This window comes from Thermobia domestica, chromosome 4 (assembly GCF_964235325.1).
Source record: "Thermobia domestica chromosome 4, izTheDome1.hap1.1, whole genome shotgun sequence".
NCBI classification, from domain to species: Eukaryota; Metazoa; Arthropoda; class Insecta; order Zygentoma; family Lepismatidae; genus Thermobia; species Thermobia domestica.
The window spans coordinates 271,663,021-271,687,322 of record NC_137457.1 but is presented as its reverse complement, the minus strand read 5'-3'; the positions used below and the strand labels follow the sequence as shown (position 1 = coordinate 271,687,322).

Here is a 24,302-nt window from a genome sequence, read left to right as displayed (position 1 = left end):
TATTATTATTATTATTATTATTATTATTAAGTATTTTGCCTTTTGGCAGGTCCTGGGACTAATGTGAGTTTTTTATTTTCTTTTTAATTTTCAGTTTGAGCCTGGAAATTTTTTCTTCCATGTTTCTCAATTTGTTTCTATACTGCTCATTTTAAAGCAGCTTTTACGAGGTTCTGTCATTTGTAAAAATCTACAATATGAAACTTTTGTAAAGGAGGAAAACTTCTAACTTTGTGAGAATTATATTACTTAATAATTATATTACAGGTTATTACTCACGGAGAATAATTTATTGTTAACCTAATCAGCAATCACAACACCAATAACAACCACAAGCTAATAACTACATGTAGATTTACCTTTCCATTGTAGATTACTTGTGTTGTATTCTATCGTCAATTCTTTTGCAAGAATAGACCTATCCTGGTGTTGCTGAAAGTTGGCCTTTTCTTTATCTTCTAGACAAGGGATTTTTCTATCGATATCAAAGATAGTCCAGCGAGTGTGCTCTATCTCTGAGTGTTTCGCTGATAAACCACGGGACAAAAATAAAAAAAAAAGTCGTCATTAGCTTTTATGATGTTTTTAGTCGTTTATTTTTGTCCCGTATTTCACGCGTGCACGTCTCAGAGCTGAAACACGCTTTCCGCTGATGAACTTACTTCGAGAATTCATTAAATCAAATCTCAAATTTTGTTACTCTGTACCAGAAGCAGAAAAGAGTCACTGCATCGCGCGATTCTGTCTTCCACATTAAACTTTCGATAAGCATGCGCAAGGGTAAATACGGAGACTGGCCTTCTGCGTTCACTTCAACTTTAGATTTTACCGTCCATCTGACCGGTAACAAAACTCTTGAGTAGGCGTTATGTTTCGACTCGTGGCAGAGTCATGGAATCACAGGAGTTATACTTTCTACAGGATTTGTTGTTACAATTTTCCTTGCTGATAACAATATTCTCCATTGACTCACATATTCATCCATTCAATAAGAGGAAGCGAAAGTACTGTTTATATTAATATTCTTTCAAAATTTTATGAGTTACTTAAACTAATATAAAGTTCAGTAATTTTATTTTATTTCATTTTTAGTGTTGCAGCCACTAACATGAATACCACGTCCCTGATGGGCAGAATCTATAACAATATTCCCAGTGACGTATTTAGGGGGCTATCGGGCTCAAGTTCGCCCCCTCCCCACACGAAATAAATTTGTTAGTTTCTCGCATTTCGCGTCCAATAATAATTCTTCTTACCATTTTTAACGTAAGAATTTCATTGACTTTCCATTTTCTTATGCTCTTTGTTCAGAAATAATACTGTATTTGTCAAATTTCATTCCATGTAAGAACTGCGTTCTTTTTTGCTTTCTTTCGCCCCCGCCAAGTGAACTTTGTGGTGGACAAACACCGTGTGCGTGGATTTTCTCGGGGTTCTTCAGTTCCCTCCCATTTTCTTCATTCCACCATTTCATTCATTACTCATCATCACCGTCTCCTTTAGCCTACCCGGCATAAACGTGGGACGTAAAACTCAAAAGATTTCATTTCATTTCATTTTTTCTTTCTTTCGTCCATTCCACTCTTGTGTTTCTTTTTCTTAGTTGTTACTTTCTTTCATTTTTCCAATCATACTTTCGACTATTGTTATTTGTGATTCAAGTCGGCCGTCGTCAGTAACACCAAAACTAAGAGGAGCTGATAATCGAAGCATGTTCTACACCAACTTGCACAGATATCAATATAACGGGACTTTAGTTATTATAGCGAAGAAATAGTTACGTCGTTTGGTTATAAAGAAAGGTAAACGTTTGAATTAAAGAAAATCAAGAGGGGGACATTAGGAAGGCCAAGATGATGCTTCCTTTTTCTTCTATGAACAGTATTCACTGCTAAATGTTTGTATCATATCACATAAGATTCATCAGTCTGCAACTCTTGCCATTAAAACTGCAATCAGTATATTTCAGCTTCAACTTGTCTCAACATTTTTTTCAGGTAAACACGTACACAGATAAAACTGAATATTTCCAATTTTTTTCTATAATTAAATCAGTTAAATTGAAATGAGATGACAAATATTCAACGTGTGTTTGCAGGAGCGTCATTTCAGATTTGCCTTGGGGGGACGGGGTAATACAAATATTAAAGGAAGAAAAATGAACTTCATTAAAATTTGTCAAAACCCAAAATGAAAAATATAAATGTTTATTCACGTGTTGTGCATAGCCCCCCTCCCCCCTAAAACAAAAATCCTAAATACGCTACTGAATGTTCTAGTATGTTCTAATGTGAACTGTAGAGGTAGAAGATATATTGACAAGGGGACTAGCAAAATCTTGGAAGCTGTATTGTGTGCTTCTGATGTCCAAGATGCAAGGAAAGAACTATCTATCCCGAAATTGAATATGCATCTAATAGCTTCTACAACAGGGTGTCTACTAAAATTCCAAAATGAAATTTCATGACTTTTTCGTGCCATTTTATTTACCAACCCATAAAATTTCGTAACATTCTCAAAAGGGAATTTGGGTGCGAATCAGGCCGAATTTTCATGCATGCGATAGAAGCGTGCTTTGCTAGCGATTTGGTAGCGTCTAAAGCCGACTACAGACATTTTTGGTGGTGAATTTTGATGTTTTATAGAACAAATTTTTCCAGTCTGTACTTATATTTGTACAGGTAAAAAAAATCGTGACCCAAAAATCAAATTTCGTCTTTTTCTTGACTTTCATGGCCGTTTTCTGATTTCATGACTTTTTCGTGACATTCATAACTTTCGTGACCCTGACACCCTGTAACAAGTAAAGATAACATACTTTAACTTTTTCCAAATATATAAGAAATAATGTATAATTGCAAACTCAAACAAACTATGCTTGCAGATCTAGTAGGTGTTGTTGCAACGATAGTTTTATTTGTTCACTGATTGATTGATTGATCACTGGGTGTTTGATGGAAAATTCAGCAGTCTAGCTGTCCCTGTCACGAAGTTTTATCTGTGTACATAAAAATCATCCAAGATTTGTGACTGAATTAAGCTGAAGCACAGACATCTGAAAAAAGATGCTTCGTTACTTGTCAAAAACATTCAATACACAACGAAAGTGACCATCAGAAGAGTTCGGTGTACTTTCATTAGTATGCACTAATATCTGGTGCATTCTGTTACAAATCTTGGAGTGTATTATATACACAAGGAAGGCAGTCGTTGTATCAGCACCTACTGGTTCTGGGAAGACAGTTTTGCTTGATGTTGCAATACGTTTTGCATTACAAATAAATAAATAAATAAATAAAATTAAATAAATAAATAAAACAAAAATAAAAATAAAAATTAAAAGCTAATAAAAATTAAAATTCACTAATGATTACAAAATTATTTCTAAAAATTGCCATCATAATATACAATATACTTTATTATTCTACTTGGAATATGACAAACGAATAAATGCATTCATTTTAAAGCTATCAAAAATAGATAAATAGAGTACCCATTACATACCAGACAAAAAAAGCATTATAATAACATAAATCTTATTTCAGAATCAGACAAAATATAGTAACTTACTAATTTATCGCCCAATTTTGCTAGACTTTGTTATAATAACATGCTTAGACCAAAATTCTTTATTAGGTTACTGTATTGCCCGGAATATAATATGAACTAGAATATAGTACGACACAAAATTTCTGAGACGATTTTAATGAAAATATAAAAATACCCAACTTAAAATATTATGTACAGTTTGAAAATACTATACAATGAAATACTTACCAATCTAAAGATTTTATTTATTTATAAAGATTCTAATCTCAATTTTTTATTGTACCTTTTTCTTCTAGTGGTTGTCACTCCCAATCTTCATTATATTCATCACCTTAATATGTTAATTAATAACTCAAATATATCGATATAAAATCCTACTTATCCAACATGATACTAAAGTAAAAAAAACTAAAACAAAATGTTACGATCTCAGTTATTTGCTCTAGTTATTTGGAAACCCTAATCACAGTGAATGCGAAAAGTGTACTAAAATCGATTTGAATACTCTGTGGAAGCTTAGTGAAAATATATCAAGAAAACAAATTTTCGATGTGAATTAAATCGAACCATAACATGACGTATTCCATTAGCTATTTCCATTATTGTATATCTGCTCTTCACGAGTTACGCAACGCTACGACAAGGTCATATGAGAACGATATAGGTGGTACAGTCCTGCGTGGTATGAAATAAACTATTTTCACAAGTGAAAAGGGCTAAACTGTGATTATAATGGAGTTTTTTTAAACAAAACTCCTTATATATATCGTACTAAGGACATGGACGAAAGTTAAACACACAAGCTTGTCATCGCTGTGCCAAGGTCACACTGAACAGTGTGACTCAGCGTTGGGTATCAAAGTTTCGTAGACTTTGTACTGACAAGCAGATGTAAGTAGTATGTGGATGAAAAAAGGAAGAGAGAATTGCATTACGACCAGGTGTGTATTACCTTCTTGGACTACTGCCTGTGGTGAAAGTTGTCAAGTATTTTCAGAAAGAGCACTTTTCACGTTACACGATATAAAACGGTATCATCATAAAACGCTATCAAAATGGTCTTTTGCTTGAATTCTTGTCAAGTGCAACGATAACGTTTGCATAACGTTTGTGTATAACCAGCTTAAGGGAAAAAGTTCTTTTAAATATCGTATTAACTAGAAGAGAAAGAAAATGAAAAGAAAGTTTGATGAATATCGACCTTTTTGTTGTTGATAATTCCAAGTTTGTATGTTGAGTTTTGTATTTACTGATTGTTATGGCAACGAACAGTATCTAGGTACTTGTTTATTTATGTTAGTTGAAGATGTAACGATTTAGACGACATACTACAAGGACCTATGTAAGTTTGCTGTGATATTTAATGCAAATATTGATAATATATTGAACTTTTAAGATACACAAGCAAATGTGTAATTATTTATACTGTAAATAGCCGTTTGGGGTACTTATGGTACAATTTGTACCATACGGGTGTTTCATTGTACATTGCGTTATAACTCTCCTATTTGAGCTTTTTCGTCCGCTTTTTTTTTTCCAAGTCCAGAGGCATTGTAGAAGACCTTACGTATGGTTTCACACCTTCCTGCGTCGAGACATAGGAGGTGATGACGTCATAATTCTAAAATATATATTTCTTTTAATATTGCGGGGCCGGTCTATGTTATTATTTCTTGGCGGGCTTATTTTTGCACGTAGAAGATTGAAATTTTGCACAAACATTCAGTCCACCGAGTAGTATTAACAGATTTTTTTTTTCAGATTTCTGCGTTAAAACAGGGGGGGGGGATCCAGAGAGGCAAAAAGTTGAAAAAAGGGATATTTTTACCAAAAATTCCTTTCTTCGCGATTTTCCCGCCTTAGATACATGATAGAGACAAGTGAATGGCACTGCCTGAAAGGCAGTTCTATTCTGAAGAGAATGATCTGCGACACATGACCCTAGGGTAATTAGGGAAGTGTCAGGGAATTTTTATCAAAATATACTTCTGTATAGGGGAATTTTGGACATTTTCGGTATTATTTTTTTGCGGGCTTATTTTTGCACCTAGAAGATTGAAATTGTGCACAAACATTTAGTCCACCGAGGAGTATTTAACAGATTTTTTTTCGTGCTTCTGTGTTAAAACAGGGGAGTACAGAGGGGCTAAACGTTGAAAAAGGGAAATTTTTACCAAAAAATCCCTTTCACGGGATTTTTCGCCTTAGTTACATGATGGAGACACGTGAGTCATACCGCCTGAAAGGCAGTTCTATTCTGAAGAGAATAATGGGCGAAACATGACCCTAGGGTAATTAGGGATGTCTCAGGAAATTTTTTACCTGAGATCATGGTGTTTTACGGTAATTTGGGGCATGGTGAGAATTCTTGATAAAATTTCTCCCGCCCTTAGTATTCAAGATAGATACTTGAAATTTGGCACACATATTCGGTATACCATGTACTACTTATCAGACTTTTTGAGATCTCTACGAGGCCTGTCTAAAAAGTATCCGACCTTAATTTTTTCCACGCAAAGTAGTGATTCTCAGGCGGCGCCACCGTGCACGGTGGAAGGAGGAACCTTAATGCGCATGCTTGAATTTTTTCACCGCGTTCGCGTGTGCCAGTCGTGAGCTGGTGGTCGCGAAGTGAGGTGCTGTTGGTAGTGTTCGTCGGATTTAGTGTTTCTCGCAAGATGACTGAACGAATTGAGCAAAGATACTGCATCAAATTCTGTCAAAGGCTGGGTGATTCTCAAAGCCAAACAATTCGTAAGATTCAGCAGGTGTTTGGAGAAGATGCGATGGGTGTAACACAAATTAAACAATGGTTCAACCGATTCAAAGATGGCCGCACATCAGTCGAGAGTGAGCAGCGTAGCGGCAGGCCCCAAACTGCTCGGAATGCAGCTGTTGTTGAGCGGGTGCGAAATTTGGTGATGGTAGATCGCCGTTTGACAGTGCGGGAGATTGCAGAAGATGTTGGAGTGAGTAAAGATTCAGCACATGCAATTTTGCGTGACGATTTGAACATGAAACGAGTGGCTGCTAAATTTGTACCCAAGTTGTTGTCTCAGGAACAAAAAGACACCCGTTTTGACGTTGCACAGGACCTTCTGGACACCACCAACACTGATCCTGGTTATCTGAATTCCGTGATAACTGGAGATGAGTCATGGGTGTACGGGTACGACCCAGAAACAAAACAACAATCGTCTCAATGGAAGCATCCCGATTCTCCAAGGCCGAAGAAAGCGCGGCAGGTGCGAAGCAAAATCAAGGTGTTGCTGACTGTTTTCTTCGATGCCCGTGGAATTGTGCATCACGAGTACGCACCGGAAGGACAAACAGTGACAAAGGAGTACTATCAAGATGTTCTCAGGCGACTCCGTGACGCAGTCCGGCGCAAAAGACCAGACATGTGGACAGCGAAGAACTGGCACGTCCATCATGACAACGCCCCAGTACATTCATCTCAATTGATCCACACGTTCTTAGCCAAACATGGAATTACAACCGTTCGCCAACCTCCCTACTCTCCAGACCTGGCTCCTTGTGACTTCTGGTTGTTTCCAAAATTGAAGACGCCTCTGAAGGGATCCCGTTTTGAGAGTAGAGAAGACATAATGCGGAACACGACGACGGAGCTGAACAACATTCCAAAAGAAGACTTCCAGCGGTGTTTCCAGCAGTGGAAGGATCGGTGGGCTAAGTGTGTGGAAAGGGGTCTACTTTGAAGGGGATTAGGGTCCCAAATCTGTCAGGTATTCGTAACTATTTTTCTGGCCAAAGGTTGGATACTTTTTAGACAGCCCTCGTACGTTCACACAGGGCCGTTCCAGAGGGGCCCAAAGTGTGAAAAAAAATTTCCCCTCGAAAATTTCCCTTTGACATCACTTTTCCCTCTCCTGGTATGCGGTATGGGCATGCAAGTGGTACCATTTGAAAGTCAGCTCTATTCTAAAGAGAATGAGGTATGAACCATGATCCTAGGATAAATAGTGACGATACAGTAGCTGCTTGACTGAAAGTCTAAAAAATAGCCCAAAAACCCCGGATCCGGAAAGGGATAGTGCATGTTAATCATTGCAAGTGTAGAAATAAGAAACTGTGTGGGCACCAGGTGTGCCCGTCCTGTCAAACTGACTCACAGTGACAAGAGAAAACAGCAGAAACGTGTAGAAGACTTTGTTGGGGCTAGTGGTCAGAAACTGGCTGGCAAAGTTCGAGTCTCCAGAAGAACAATTGCTCGAAAATGGATATGAAATATTTCAGGTTTCAAAAGCACTCAAGTATACAGAGAAGCAACTCGCTACAATAGCAGGGAAGCATAGAAAACTTCGTCGTGAGAATTTGCATCCTGACACGATGATCATCACGGACGATGAAAAATATGTTTCGTCTTCCGGAGATGAAATGCCAGGAAACGGTGAATATTATACTTCCAATATTATGGGGATCCCAGCTACTGTCCGTTACAAATGTAAGGAAAAATTTCATAAGAAAGTACTCGTATGGATGGCTATTTCACCAAAGGGTGTTATTCAACTATTCACCAGTACAGTTATTGGTCGAGCAATCACAGCTGACATATATAATAAGAGATGCCTGCCAAAGTTGCTTCAATTCATTAACATACGTAATCAGTGATAACTATGAATTTTAGCCAGACTTCACTACCAGCCATTATGCCAGAAAAACACTGGTAGGTGGCGCACTCAGTACCATTCGTACCACGTAACGCCAATTCACCAAATATAGAACGCACGCTCTATAGAACATTTCTGGTCTCTGCTGGCTGCGGACGTCTATGATGGAAAACAAAAGGGGGGAAATTGCACCACAGTTTGTCCATTGGATCAAGATCAAGCTAAGCATACTAAAGAGGGTACGCGACAAATTGTGACAAATTAAAGACCAAGGACCTCATGCAGCATTGGAACAAGTAAGATGATTTGTTAACAGTATCTCCATCATTGTGTTGGTTTCCTTCGTGTGTTAAATTTCGCCCATGCTCTTATATTTGAGTCAATACGATAAATACATACTCATAGAGAAAGAAAGAGAAAAGAAATTATCACGTTAGAACAGATCTATACTTGTCTATTATTCAAGATGAAGGCCCTACTCAATGACCTCATTTAGAACAAGCCTACACATTTATTTCTAATCGTGTTTCTCTCTTTTCTTTAAGCTTAAGCTCTCTTTTATTTATCAAACTTCCAGCAGTAGTCTGCGAGGCTAATTTCTTTGGAATTACTAAAAATGAATAACAATAGCAATAATAACAATAGACAGAAAATGGAAAGTTTGCAGGTCCTCTATTTAAAATGACCATTCCGGTAATCAGTTGGTAAAACTGAGGAACAAGCCTTGGGCAGGGTTGCCAGATCTTATGTTTTTTCCCCGTAAGTTTTACAATTTTTTGACACATTTTACATTGCACGTTTTTATTATCCGTGTAAAATGATTCTTTTTTGTGAATAAAATAGAAAAAATATTCAGTGTTCTTTCAAAATGTTTTTATAAGTTGGAGAGTTTTTTTTTTCTCAGAGGAACTGATCACACACTATTAAAAATGGAATACAATGATATAATGAACCATTGTGTTAGAGTAAAAATAGAAGAGAATGCGTTTTTTTACCCCTATCTAACCAGCATCCTAACCTTACAATTCATAATAATTAGGTTTCAGTATCTACGCGTTGATCTGCCAACACTGTCTCAATCATAAATCAATTTCGATTGATCGCGATATACCGACATCAGGAATAGAAGCTACTATGAATTAGTAAGGATGGCAATAAGGCAAGGATGTGGACTTTCACCTCTCCTGTTCAACTTCTATATAGAAGAGGCTATGAAAGAATTCTTGGATAAAAACGAGAAAGGCGTAAAAGTAAATAGACAGGTTTTCAGAACAATAATTTTTGCGATGACATAGTACTGATAGCGAGGAATGAAAAGGATTTGCAGGAAGCACTTTCAAACTTGAACGACCAACTAGAAAAAACATGCAAAATGAAAATAAATAAGAAGAAAACCAAAGTGATAAAGTGCACAAGAGCAGAACAGGAAGGGACAAACGTATGGCTAGATGGAGAGAAAATCGAAGACGTTAAGACGTTCCCCTATTTAGGAAGTCTAATATCCTCGGACGGAAGAAGTGAAAAAGGCGCAAGTTCGAATAGCGCAGGCTAAACAAGCATTCAATAAGAAAAGAGGGATGTTAACATCAAGATATGTATCGTTAGACGTTCGAAAACGATTTATTAAGACTCTGGTATGGAGCGTGGCGTTTTACGGATCAAAGAAATGGACATTATTAAAAGCTGAAATATCCAAGCTGGAAGGATTTGAAATGTGGTGTTGGTGCAGAATGCTGAGCATATCATGGACCAAAAGGAAAAAGAACGAAGACGTACTAAAGGAAACTAATGAAGGGCGACAGATCATGAAAATAACTGGAAAAAGAAGAAACAGCATGGCTGGCCATCTTATTCGGCACACCGTGTTGATACAGAGAAAGACAGAAGGAACACCAGGGATGGAAAGACCAAGGATAGAATATCTAGATGCAGTTACGAAGAAGAGACCTTATGAAAGTGTAAAACAGCTCTCCCAAGGGAGAGAAAAGTTTTAAAGATTTCTATGTTGCCCACCAACTTATGGCTGAGGAGAGAAGAAGATGAATTAGTAAAGAGAACACAAAGTTGTTGTGAATCTCGATATGTTATGAAAGAATGTTTTGAACTTATAAAAATCGATATGTGATTAAGAGAAGCAAAAATATTCATTAAAATACTATTAAAAAGCAACCAAGATTTACATATTATAATAGGTTGACTGGATTTGAGTTTAGGATTCCTTTCAGCACTGAAGCTATGTGAGGCAAGGATCAACAGCTGAACATGAGATCCAAATCATATGAGCTCCCACAGGAAATTTTGATATATTTATTTCTGTTTCATATTTTGCAGTTATTTTTAATGAAACAACCCCAGTTATCAATTAAAATTACTATTTTACTCTGTGAAACTATATCTTTGTTTGTTGTATGCAGTAGCGGCTCTATACCATAACCTGAGGTAGTTCTGCACAGTGTGATTTTTGTATATTAAATTTCCCGTTTGCAGTAATTAATTATAAAATGTACACGAACCGCATATCTTTTAGCACTCTAATTGTTATACATAAATGACAATTATAATTGAAATTAACTAATATATATATATAACTTTACTATATCGCAACCAAAACACTATTGTTTTGCTTATTGGGTGTCAGTGGCGTATTAGGGATTTTGTTTCGGGAGGAGCTATACACAGCATATGAATAAGCACTTGTTTTTTCCTTTGGGATGCCTACAAGTTTAAATGAATTTCGAGGGATCTTGAGCCTGATAGCTCCTCCCTAAATACGCCACTGTTGCGTGTAACAAACTTTAAAAATGCCATATCCATATCGTAAGAAACACTGTTTTTAGATACCATAACAATTTCGGATTCATGTAATGTCTACAGGTAGAAATTTTATTAATACTGCTGAATTATAAATATTTTATCGTTTATAAATAGTCTATCCGACGTGTCTTCTGCTGTACAAAATGTCCTATTACTCTATCATTAAAGTTCGGCATGATGGATATGAAATCACGCTCGATTGATAAGGCAGCCAAAGCATTGATTCTTTCCTGACATATTGTGCTTCTCGAAAATGTTTTAACTATTTTAAAATTAGAGAAGTGACGTTCTGCTTCAGCTATTGTCGTTGGGGTAATTAGAAGAATTTCCAAAAGGTTTATGGTTTCCTTAAAATTGTCACACAAATTGTGTTTGTTCAGAAAATTTGCACAATCTGGAACATAAAATACTATTTACTTTCAAAGCGCACAACAATTAACACTGAACACCGTTATCAAAAACAAGAGAAGGGAGCCTCATGTATATCACGTCGTGTGTCTTCGGCTTCTTCGGAAGTATTCGTGAGTTCTGAGCTGCTTGGAGTGCAGCTCTAGTAAATCCTATCCAAGAGACAAGGAAAACGTAATACAGTGCGGCTGGTGAAGATTTTGGTTTCAATGCTAAAGCATAGGGCAATCCGTGCACAGCTCTTGCAATATTATTAAGCTTCAGAAGGGTTTTCAGTAATACTACGATATGTAGCATATCCAGCAGTACAATTTCAGGACACCGTTAGACCAAATATCATCATTACATGTTATTACCTTGATTAAATTAAACACAATTCAACTTAATTGAAAATATATTTATGTCACTAAAATAGCTGGTAGTTCTGCAGCTCTGCAGCACCTATAGGCAAGCCGCCCCTGGTTGTATGTAAAGTCTAAATATCGTGTATCTTCCCTTTTCATCCCCTAAAAATCGTAAAATTAGCTTGTTTTCCCTCTGAAAAATATGGCAACCCCAACCTTTAGAAACCTCAATCAAAATAGACGACCATAGAATTTGGACTCAAAAGCTCTTTATTACATAGCAAGATTGATTGATTGTATGAATTGTTATGGTTTAACGGAGGCATCAAAAGTGAGGCTGTTTGTGCCCGTCACGATAAGGCCAACGACCGTTAAAAACAGTGCACTTCAAATATAAATTCTAAAAATTACACAGAATAAATCCAAACAAATTATAAGAAATTAAAACAGAGGTCACGAAAAAGCTCAAAGGATAAATACAAAAAATAAATAAATAAATAAATAAATAAATAAATAAATAAATAAAATAAAAATAAAATAAAAATGAAATGTGCATATAACTAGAAACTAACAAAACTAACTAGTTCTATGGCCTATGAAACCCGTAGATTCAATGCCGCATTCACAAAAGCTCTCCATTGACTTCTATCCTTAGCCAACTGAATCCAGTTTCTACATTGTATTCCTATTTCTGCGAGATCTATCTTAATATTGTCCTCCCATCTGCGCCGAGATCTTTCTAACAGTCGTTTTCTGATTGGTCTTCTAGCTAAGACTTTGAAAGCTTTCTTCCCTACTTTCTTCCATCCTAGCTACATGACCTACCCACCTCAGACTCTTAGATTTGATGACCCTAAGAATGTTTGGAAAACAGCATAAATTTTGCTGTTTCCCGTTATGAAGTTTCCACTATTCTCCATTCCCGTTTGTCTTGAATCCGAATATTCGTGTCAGGGTTTTATTCTCAAATACTTTCAGTCTACGTTCTTCCCTCAGAGTAAGCGACCATGTTTCGCAGCCATACAGGAAAACTGTCATGATTATCGTTTTTTATATTTTAAGCTTCAAATTTCTCGACAGAATTCGCAACAACAAAAGATTCTGAACTGAATAATAACACGAATTCCATGCTTTAAGTTCGACATTTAATTTCTTCGTAACTAGAAAATAACTTTAAAAAATACGAATAATAGAAACATATGACATTAAAAACCTAAAAAGAAAGTCTTAAAGCACGTTAACTAATCTAATCTCACAAACAAAAGTGAAAATATGTTAACCTGCTGATCGTGTTATCTCAAAATCTCACTCTAAGATTTTTAGGTATTGCATAGCAAGAACAGTAACCATTTGTCTATCCTCCTTTGTCAAATCAAAATGTTTAGTTAGTCTAAACTTGGCTACTTTGGTAACATTTGGTTTAGATGGATAAAATGTCAGTATTCAAGTCATTGTGTCGAGGTAAAATTGTCCTCTTAAATTTCTTTTAAAAAATAGTACGACAATCTCTTGGTTTCCAAACCATTTTTCATTCTGATCCCACACTCAATAAATAAAATTTCTCAATGCTAGTGAAACTATACATTACTCCCTATGCCCCTAAGAAAGAATCCTAATCACACCAGAAATACAGGGAAAAAATGAGTTATATTTTCTGAAGAAAGCTACAAATTTTCTTACAAGGATAAGTCATAAGTATTGCAATATTTCTACAACTATAAACAGTAGGCGCGTACATACACTGCGATCGGCCGTAGTAGTACTGAGAAATACTGGTAATCCACATTAAGCACGATAGGAGATAGGATTCCGGGAAAGTTTCACTCGATTACCTCCTAAAATCATCATTGGTACTTACGATAACACCAGACTTTTTTTTTCCTTTATACTGAACACTCGGATATTTTTCAAGTATGGAGAATATTTAAGAAACATTGGAGGGATTTTCGTCACACAGAACCTGGCATCACTATTTTCAAGACACATAAAGTCAAGTGCTTTAGTAATGTGAAGTTGTGCTGTTTTTAGCAGTAGCGTGACTTCAGCATCAGCTTTAGAGGAGGAAGGGGAGGGAGAACTTTCCGATATAAGTAAAATTTCACGCTTTTTACTAGTATACAGGTACACCAGTACAGTATTTTACTAGTACTAGTCCTGTATAATTATAGTATTCATTAAATTTAATATATAAAATTAAAAGTGATTGTGTTTGTGACTTAGTAACTCTTGAACCACCCGACCGATCTCGATCAAATTTTCAATATAGATTAGATTCGGGGCTGGGATGATTTTCATCATTTCACTTTGACAGTTTAACTTAGGGGAGAAGAAGGAGGAGATATTTGAAAATGATCCAAAATGACCGATATTAGTATTGAATCCATGGTTTTGGGGATCTCTGAGATGAACAGTGACACTTCCGATGCTGTTTAAATCGAAATTCAGCCTGCATCTTGGGGGAGGGGAGGGGGAGATATAAAAATGATAGAAAATGACCGATATTGATGTTGATTACATAGTTTTCGAGTTCGCTAAGATGAACAGTGACACTTTCGATGCCATTTAAATCCAAATTCAGCTCCCTTGTTCTTCATGTCCAAAATGAAATGTATTCTCGTCGTGCGAAGAAAAGGAGATTCTGCTAGTATATTATACAACTCAGAGATGCATTTGTCTCCGTTCTTGCAGAATTCAAAGATACCTTTGTTTTAAAGTTATAGTTTACGTCATATTTTAGCATTTTCTAGTGCATAAATGCATATATATATTTTCAAAGTGTTTAGGTCGTAGAAATACGAGACCTACTTACGATTCACTCTTATATGCACACTAGTTGTTAAAACTCAATTCAAAATTTATACTGCTAACCTTTATATGAAATAAATAATATATAACTTACTTATTTGGTCACAGTGGCAAGAAGAATCTCTGGGTCCTTCACCCTTAGCAGACGTCTGCATGTTTTGAATTCGTACAATGCTTCTTCCTCTTTTATCCTCCTGGGTACTTCCATTTTGCTGTGCACTTTCTTGTCGAGAGCATATAAGTTCCAAGGTGTCCCGCGGACGTTTGGTGTCATGGCGGGAAGTGACTGCTTGCAAGCTCATGCTTAATTCTCTACTGTAACGAGGCTGCAAGCTCCCTCTCGGAGATCTTTTGTAACCACTTTCTTGTGGAGACTCATCTAAATTATGGATACCCTCAACTTTTTCATCCAAGTGCTCAGATGAGAGAGGGGGTGTGCCCTTGTGCTTAGCTGGATGAGTTTCTTTGCCAGATTGTTGAGATTGTACAGATTGCCGACGTTCCTCTGAAACAGTGCTCAGCTGAGGGTGCGCATATTGTTTATTTGGTTGTTCAGGTGGCACTGCGCTTTGTCTACTCACTTCTTGTGCAAGAGCAGCTTCAATAACGCCTTGTTGCGATTGCTTGCTACTACGTCGACTTCCCGTACTACGAGTCTGACTGTGTTGTTTGCTAGGTTGCTGCTGTGATGATGACGCATGCAGACTTGCTGCGTGCTGGGACATTCGACTTTCATGGCTGGAGAGAGGCCGTGGAGATGTGGTAGTTATACTTTCCTGCTTGGATGCTTTTGGTGAGATTTTAGGACTTATTTTAGGCGAAATTCTAGGTGATTGTGGTGGTTCTTCATTAAGCGGTGGTTCTTCTATATATTCCGGTTCTGGTTCCCATTCTGGTGGCGGTTCTTGTATGAATTCTTCTTGTGATTCCACAGCTTCAATAACCTCATCGTATTCACCTTCCTCTTCAGGTGGCAATACTTCCTCTTCATCCGACATGTTGTTCAATTGCTTAGGACAAATTTATCCTTTGGGAGAAAGAAAAACGAAAATTCATCGTTAAACGTCCCGAAACAATAAATTTGAGATATCAAAAACACAAAGTTCTCTACAGCGTGGTCCGGAAGTGGGCGTACCCCCTTTAGTTTCAACAGTATAGTGTTAGTTATGGTAGAATGTCTGTACACAGTTACCTTGAAGTCTTAAGAATCTTAACGAATCATAAACATCGGTATGATCACCATCCGTGTCGTAACACAGCTGAATTCTGCGCCAAGTTCTCGCAGATGTTTTGTGGAGATACTCCGGAGTCACGAAGGTGAAGGCGTGTTCCACAGATGATTATAATTCCTGCGTTGTGTGATATCGAGTGTTTCTTACTTGTTGCTTTATACCAAAGCGGTCTGTAAATTTCGCTTTAACACATTCCATAGTGTCACCTGTGTAACACCTTTCGTGAAGCCAAACCGCAACAACTAATCTTTGTTCAATACTATATAAACTTTGATCACACATTGTTGATTACTCCAACTTCACTGCAAATAACTGTTACCAAGCAGAAAACAGCAGAAAACAAATGAACATAGATAGCAATGTTGCAAGACAAGGCCAAGCAATGTTACCAGACAAGGCCAAGGAATGTTACCAAACAAATGTGGGTAAAACCTAAAACCGTCAGAAAACACCAATTAGGGGTACGCCTACTTCCTGACCATGCTGTATTATTCAGAGAAGTGAAAAACAGATCCAATCATAACCTTGTGGCTAACTAGTAGAAACGCGTACTAGCTGGAGGCTTGAGGCCGAGGCTACTCTGATTTTACCTAATTACTTTATTATAAGGCAATTCTATGATTTCTTTGAATTTAAATTATTAGATCAAGTGATCTACCGGTAATGATAGGTTATTATTATCGTACGAAAGTACTCAAGATATAGTACACATTTTACAAGACGTGTCCAATAAACCTTCAACCTTATATGTGTTATTGGAAAAGTAACAATCGTAAGATGAGAATATTATACACAGGGAGTCTTTTGTCTTTCTTCACTTACTTACATTATTTTCACTGTGTTATTTAAGACGTTACTCTTTAATGTTCGAAAACGTTACTGGGAACATCTTTTATGTGCATGTTCAGCAAGCGATGTTATCGTCATATGTTTCAGTGTTTAGCAGGTAACCGAAGTGTTGTATGTTGTAGTCATGTTTGTCGACGTGTCGTGTGTTGTTCTTCCCGTACTGAGATGTCAGAATGTGTAGAGCAATGTTTTTCAAGTTTTGTCAGGTGCTTGGTGACACATATGTTACGATTATTTTATGGAAATATTAAAAAAACTTTTTTATATGAATGTACGAACACGAACTTTTCAATAGTGTAGTACTAGAGAAAAACAAAATACGTCATGAGACAAATAAGTTACAAGGACTAGTTGTTTGTCACGTAGTTCACTCTCTCCAACCAGTATATAAGCTTCGGAAAATTAGAACTTTTCATCAAACATCATAAGACTCAGATCTTACATCATACTTTGCGTCTGTAACCTGCGTCTCGCATTTTGGACTAGAAGCCACGACGAAGATGGTCAACATTGAGTTGAGAGAGAGACCTCCGAACTACACATGTAAGTTTTATCCTTTTAAATAATTTCAGTCTCTAAGAAGAAGTAATTTCTTCTATGGCAGTCTCCTGCTAAAAGGCCTCATAGATAACAGATTCTTAAATCTTGCTTTATTTGTTAATTTCATTATTGTAAATCACTGCAGACGAACTTGAGCTCAATTAAATATTAACATTTGATTTATTATGTCTGCATATTGTAAAATGACATTTATTCTTTGTAATAAATTTATATTTTGAAGATTCTTTCTTTTTCACACATACTACTGAATTTAGTAATTTTACTGTTATTATGAGAAAAGATACTAACCACTATACTAAAAGTAAACAAACACATTAAATTAAACATGGCTATCCCCGCAAGAAATAGAGACTAAAATATTCAAGCAGCACATTAGCTTTTGCTATGCTAAATAAAAGAGGCCTAGGTTACGAAACTACTTCTTCATGAGCATTGAAATACAACATATATACGATTTCTGCATGTCTTAATGATTTCTGGCTTATATTTTCTTTTGGTTTTAACGTACTTTGTAAACAATGGCTCGTAGACAACAAAATAACAATACTTCATCAACTCCTCCTTCTATAGCTTTTCCCATGTTCATAGATACCTTTGCAAATTCCGAAGGACAAGATGCGGAAACATTCCTTCAGAAATTTGAACGATTTTCTTTATTGCGTAAGTTAAATGAGGATACCCAAAAGCAAGTCTTCAAACTTTCGTTTACCTAATTCCCAGCACTTTGGTTTAACAGAAATGAGCAATTTCTAAATTTATTGTGGTCAGCCTTGAAAGCCAAGTTTTTGGAACAGTTTTCTCCTTCTTCTTCCTCTCTTGAGGCCACACTTTTGTTTCAGAAACGGCAACAAGAAAAAGATGAAAAACTCATTCCGTTTTTGTATGAGAAATATGACCTCTCACAACGCATTACACCTCCCATGCCTTTTAAATCGTTCTTACTGCAAACGATTATATCTCTGCAGCCTAGATTTGTTCCTTTGTTTGCTCAACATAAGTTTGAAAAATTTTCACAGTTAATAAACAAAGCTCAGATTATAGAAAATTCAGATGCTTTATTACGATACAGGACGGAACAGGAACACAAAAACGTTGCATTCCAAGATTCTGCTACCTCTCCTCCCTCCGCTTCGTCTTCCACGGATGAACAGTTATGAAAAATATCAAAACAACTTGAAGCATTGCAGGTAAATTTAGCAACGCGTGCAGAGGACAGTCAGGTTATTGCTTCAGTTTCTCAACAACAAGGAAAGCACAAACAGTATTACAGGAAATCCCGTAGTGCTTCTCCTTACAAGAATAAAAATCAAAACACTGATCAAGGTAGGCAAAATAACTCACAACACAAAAATAAGAAGAAACATAAGTTTTCCAATGGAAAACAAAATTCTAAGAGGTTTTATCAACAGTATTATGCTGTTCCCCCTTTTCCATATTACATGCAACCTTTTGGACAACCATATGGTTCCTACTTTCCATCTTTTACTCCACAAAATAACTATCCTGCGTTAGAATATGAACCATTATCAAAAAACGGGAATCGATAGGGGATGGGCATAGTATGTTTTTTCGGACTCCCACCCCGCAATTTAATGAATTAATTCCAATATATTCTCTGCCAACTAGAACAAATTCTGTATATCCCACCTCAAATTTAAATCCGGAAGCACCATCTTTTATACCTACTGCACAAACAAGCTTGCACATTCCTAGAGAAAGTGTCGACACTTTTCATGAAAGGCAATCATATCACTTGCCGTTCAAGGCAACAGCAAGTCAAGAGTCACATACCAGTTTCTTATACTCACAAACTAATTCCCTTGCAAGTGATATACATAATGCTACTACTATGTGTATAAAACAAAACAAGCATGATACACATGCCGTTCAGCCTCAACAATCACATACTAAAGTAACAGTCCCTTTAGTAGTTAGAAATCAACTTCCTCATGTAACTGGTACCATATCGAATCAACAGTATAACTTCTTACTGGACACAGGCGCTATGACATCTCTGATACATTACTCCTTAGTGCCGCGTAATTGTAAGATATTTCAACTAACTACTAAAGTATATGGCATCAGTTCTACTCCATTACATTTAACAAAGGCAGCATACATTCCGATAGTTATAGCGGGTAAAACTTTTCAAGTTTTATTCCGTATTTCCCCAATTGGCAATATTCCTATTTTACTTTCTAACAGATTTTTGACAAATCATGAGGCTAATATTTCATATAAAGCTAACACAGTTACTCTTACCCATTATGGGGACACCCATAGATTTCCTAAGGAAAGTGACAAAGAAACATAATTGTCTGCTAAAGTGAGTAGAAACTGCAAATTCAATTTCTATGTTAGACAAGGTACAGCCATTCCTCCAAATTCAATAAGGTATGTTCCTCTTACTCTTGACATTCCAGTCTCGAATACTGAATTTATTGTTCAAAATCCAATCATTAGAAATATGCAAGGTTGTGTATTCATGCAAACAGCAGTAAATTCCAATAATATGTATTTACCGATAGTAAATCCGGGAAATACTAAGAAATATTTGCAGAAAGGAACACATATAGCTCAGGGCGCTTTATTACCAAAGGACACACAGAAGGCTCATGTATATCTCATACGTAAACTTTACGAACCAACGAAAAAACAAACACGTGATAGGGTGGCCAAACGCCTTGAAAAAATCAAACCATGCATAGACTACAGTAAATTTAATATTAATCCTGATTTAACGCCAGATCAACAAGAGAAGATACTTTCAGTTTTAAAAAGACATCCAACATGTTTTTCTTGGCATAATAAGGATTTCCAAGTTATAGACTGCTACTCTGCTACACTTAATGTAGTAGACAGAGAACCATGGACAGTTCCTACATGTACCATTCCTTTTCGTCTTCGTGCTAAAGTCAAAGAAAAGATACAGGAAATGATTGACAATGGAATCATATCAAAATCAGACAGTTTCTATAGAAACAATCTCATTGCAGTTCCTAAACGAGATTCGAACCAAGTACGTCTCGTCTTAGATCTCAGAGAACTTTCATCCCGTTCAAAACCGGTCAGCGAATTATCCCCTGGTGTTCAGGACATCTTAGACCAATTAGCAGGCTCGTTACTGTATAAAAACAGACATGGAGCAAAGTTTTCATCAAGTCAAATTAGACGAGGCAGATCAAGAATTAACCAGTTTCAGCGTGCATCAATTAGGGTTACCTCAGAGCCTCTTTAAAATGAACACTTTACCCCAAGGTTTTCGGACATCAACTTTAATTTTACATAGAATAGTTAAAGATATGTTTAGAGATTTTCCCCTAAAGAATTTCTTTCGTATGTGGACGATTTAATTTTCTTCGGGAATACGTTTGACGGAATGCTTAGAGTCTTAGAAAAAGCATTGCAAACTGCAGAAAAATTTGGTCTTTTGTTTAGTTTAAACAAAACTCAATTTGGAGTACAGAAATTTAAATTTCTTGGATACATAATAGATCAGGGCACCATTTCACAGGACCCTGACAAAGTCAAGGCATTAACATCATTAGAACGTCCGAAAACTCTCAGGCAGTTAAAAGCATTCTTAGCTGCATTGCAGTATAACAGAATGTTTTATAACAAACTGTCAATAGTTGCTGCCCCATTACACAAATTTGCTGCAACAAAAGAAAAGCTGTTGAAGTGGACCCCAGAATTAATTGAAGCCTTTGAGAAATTAAAACAGATGGTCACTTCAGCCCACATTTTACAAATTTACAACCCGTCCGCTGAACATATGCTCGTCACAGATTCCAGTTCCATTGGCTGTGCTGCGGCGCTTCTGCAGAAACTTCCTAATGAAAAACATTGGTGTATTGTACAATTTGCTAGCGCTACTCTCCCACCTAGAGTAAAAGCATACCCTATTTATTATGCTGAACTTTTTGCAGTGTTTTTCGCTCTTCGTAAGTTTTACAGATATCTAATAGGTGGACACTTTACTATTTTGACAGACAATTTGGCATTAGTAGCTGTCAAGAAAACTACAAATCTCACAGCACAAATGGTCAGGTGGTTAATTTACATACAAATTTTTGATTTTACTATTCGCCACATTAAATCCAAGCAGAATGCCCTTTGTGATTATCTTTCACGCCATCCTTTAGACTTATCCCCGGAAGAATATGAAGAAATAGAACCAGAAGAACATCCCTATGCTTTCTTGGTTTTAGATAGTAATACTGATATAGCTGAATTACAACGTTCAGATCCGAAATTTTCTAAAATATACAGGGTGTTACAAAATAAGGAGACAACTCATCCTAAGTATGCACTTTGGTCAAAGCAATATCAAATATAAGATCATAAATTATACAGAATCATATATACACCAGCAGAAACTAAATTACGTCTATGCATGCCAGATTCATTGAAAGACACAGTCTTTCAAGAATTTCATTCAGACACCCATCCTGGTTTTCATAAGTTAAAATTTCTAATCAAAGATAGATATTATATACCTAACTTACAAAATTGGCTCCGTTCAAAATTAAATGGATGCATAGAATGCAATAAATTTAAGCGAAATTATCGCCCTAATGATATTCACATACAAACACATCAGCCGTCAGTACTCTTTGACACTTGGTTTGTGGATGCCATAGGCAAATTACCCTCGTCAAATGGTTACAATTATATTTATGTGGCTACAGAAGCAGTAACCTCCTATGTAGTGGCTAAACCTGTCAAAGATATGACTACTGATACATTCCTCCAATTTATATATGAGAATATCATTTTGCAGTATGGTTCGCCAAAATGCATACATATGGATAAAGCTCCGAACCACACCGCCATTAAAGTACAGGAATTTTTTAAATCACTAAATATTCAGGCAAGATATGCGCTTCCCGCATCACATCGCTCCATTGGCTCTGTAGAGGCAGCAATCTCCAAAATTGAATCTGCCATTAGGTTTTTATCTAAATTAGACCATTCCACATGGTCTCAGTATGTCCAACAAGCTGTAAGTGTTTGTAACAATACGCCACTGACACAATCAGGTACAGCTCCTTTCACATTACTTTATGGCCAACAATACAGATTTCCCATCGATAATATCTTACAGATACCTACAAATAAAGAGGACCAATACAATAGACTATTACAAATTGATGAACTCAGGTCTTTGGTTCATTTCCATAAACATAGGATCTTTCAGCAATTAAAATCCAAAGCTCAAAATAAGCCCAGGGATTATCCTTTAGGAAGTCAGGTTATGGTTAAGAAAATGCACACAAAGAAGGGTGAGTCACCATCAATGTCTGCACTATATACAGGACCACATATAGTGAAAGCTAAGTCCTATCACAAAAATGAGTATATTATAGACATTAATGGTACATTGCAACCCATAGCCATAGATCGTTTAAAGCTTTACATCCCTGATACATCTCCAGATCCTATTTTTCAAGCCAAATATAGAAAATACATGGCTAATAGTGTACCCAAGTTGTATTATAACTATAATGTACATAGTAGATACATATATATCTCATTTCTACTGAAGTACTTCTTATACGAATAAGAAGAGAAGTACTTCTTATATCTCTTATAATTGCTATATATATGTATATTTATATGTAACATCGAAATGTTATACATTTCCTTTAGGTCGAGATGAGAGATAAAAAAAAAGTTAGTTATTCTGTTACGTTATTGCTTCATATGTTTTCTTTCTAATTGAATATCATAATATTAATATTTATTTCAATGAATAGAGATACTTATTTCAATATATATATTCATATGTAGTATTTGTATATTTAGTTGATACATAAAAATATGTCTGTAAATAGTTTAGAATATAGGTATACTAACATCCTCTCCCTTACTCTTACAACCCTCTCCCCTATAATTAGTACATCCACCCCAATATAGGTCTAGCACCTACTCTATTACTCAGTCATTACTATGACTCAAACAACAGAGTTTGATTGACAAGTGTATGGGTATTTAGGTCTAAAAAGAATTTTGGTTAAAGGAATCGAAATTAGGTTAACATTACTTTCTAAAAGGAATTTTCCAAGGTATTACATATCTCAATTTTATTTTATGTCGAATAATATGACAAAACGTCTTTCAGTTCATCATATTACAAGATTAAGATGCCAATAACAAGTCAGGTTATTCCTCCTTCTTATATATAGTTTCCCTCTCACGTCACTTCAATTCTGTTATTTCTATATTTCTATTTCTATAACGGCATTTCCCGTTATGCATATACTTCTATGAAATTTCTCCGAAGTGTGCGTGGCTTATTTCAAAGCCAGTTTTCTTTGAGATCTGTTGAATAACGTATGTATGTAATAAACCATCTTTCCCCTTATCCCATTAAATTCGCGTTGTCACACCCTATATCCTAATCCCTTCTCACTCATGTATATATTATTTAAATTATTAGTCATTAATCTCTCTCTCATCTCTCCTCATTCTACACGGCACCATGCCATCGCTCAGCTGTATCCAACCTCCGAGATGATCTCGCTTCCAGAGATCACAGATGCCTAGGTAATATGGACGACCAGTCACGATGATTGACCGCAGACAGCAATCTACACAGCATTCCTGATACTTCAATTGTCATCAGCAGCATCCCATGCAGTCAACGTTCCAGTTTCCAGCAGGTGTTTCCAGTGGTTCTCCAGCACACGTCTCATCGAAGTGAACTCAGCATGGACACGAAGCAGTCACCTCCAATGATCCAGTCTCACCTGATGGACCCCAGTTCAATTTCCCACCCCACCCCCATGTGTTTCACTCATTACATTCACAACAAGACGCCACAAACTATCGTCTTCGACTATCGTTTGTGTTACATCTTGTGTTCATCTTCGCTCTCCAGCATCACTGTTTTGGCAGCTAGCGCCCATAACAGACTTGCAGATGACCAGCGGCAGTGCTAACATCTTATGACATCCGTTCGCAGCCAGGGTTTCCATCGTCCGACATGATGTTCAGTGCAGTCATCCCACGAAAGAGCTGGCCACTCAACAAGGATGCTCCCTGTTACGTCGCCTCTGCCTGATACGCAGTCAGCGTGATTCTATGGAGTCGCGACCATGAGAATC

General features: G+C 36.5%; 1 protein-coding gene across 6 annotated transcripts in view; it reads right to left on the bottom strand.

The window, feature by feature from the left end:
• The window catches only part of LOC145684068 (uncharacterized), an 86,070-nt gene that overhangs the window by 48,841 nt on the left and 12,927 nt on the right, over positions 1–24,302 (bottom strand). For all 6 annotated transcript variants that reach the window (XM_081755916.1, XM_081755921.1, XM_081755915.1 and 3 more), the window contains exon 2: positions 14,646–15,578. In XM_081755916.1, coding sequence (XP_081612042.1) covers positions 14,646–15,549 — 904 coding nt within the window. In that variant the 5' untranslated portion in view covers positions 15,550–15,578. The remainder of the gene's footprint in view (positions 1–14,645; positions 15,579–24,302) is intronic.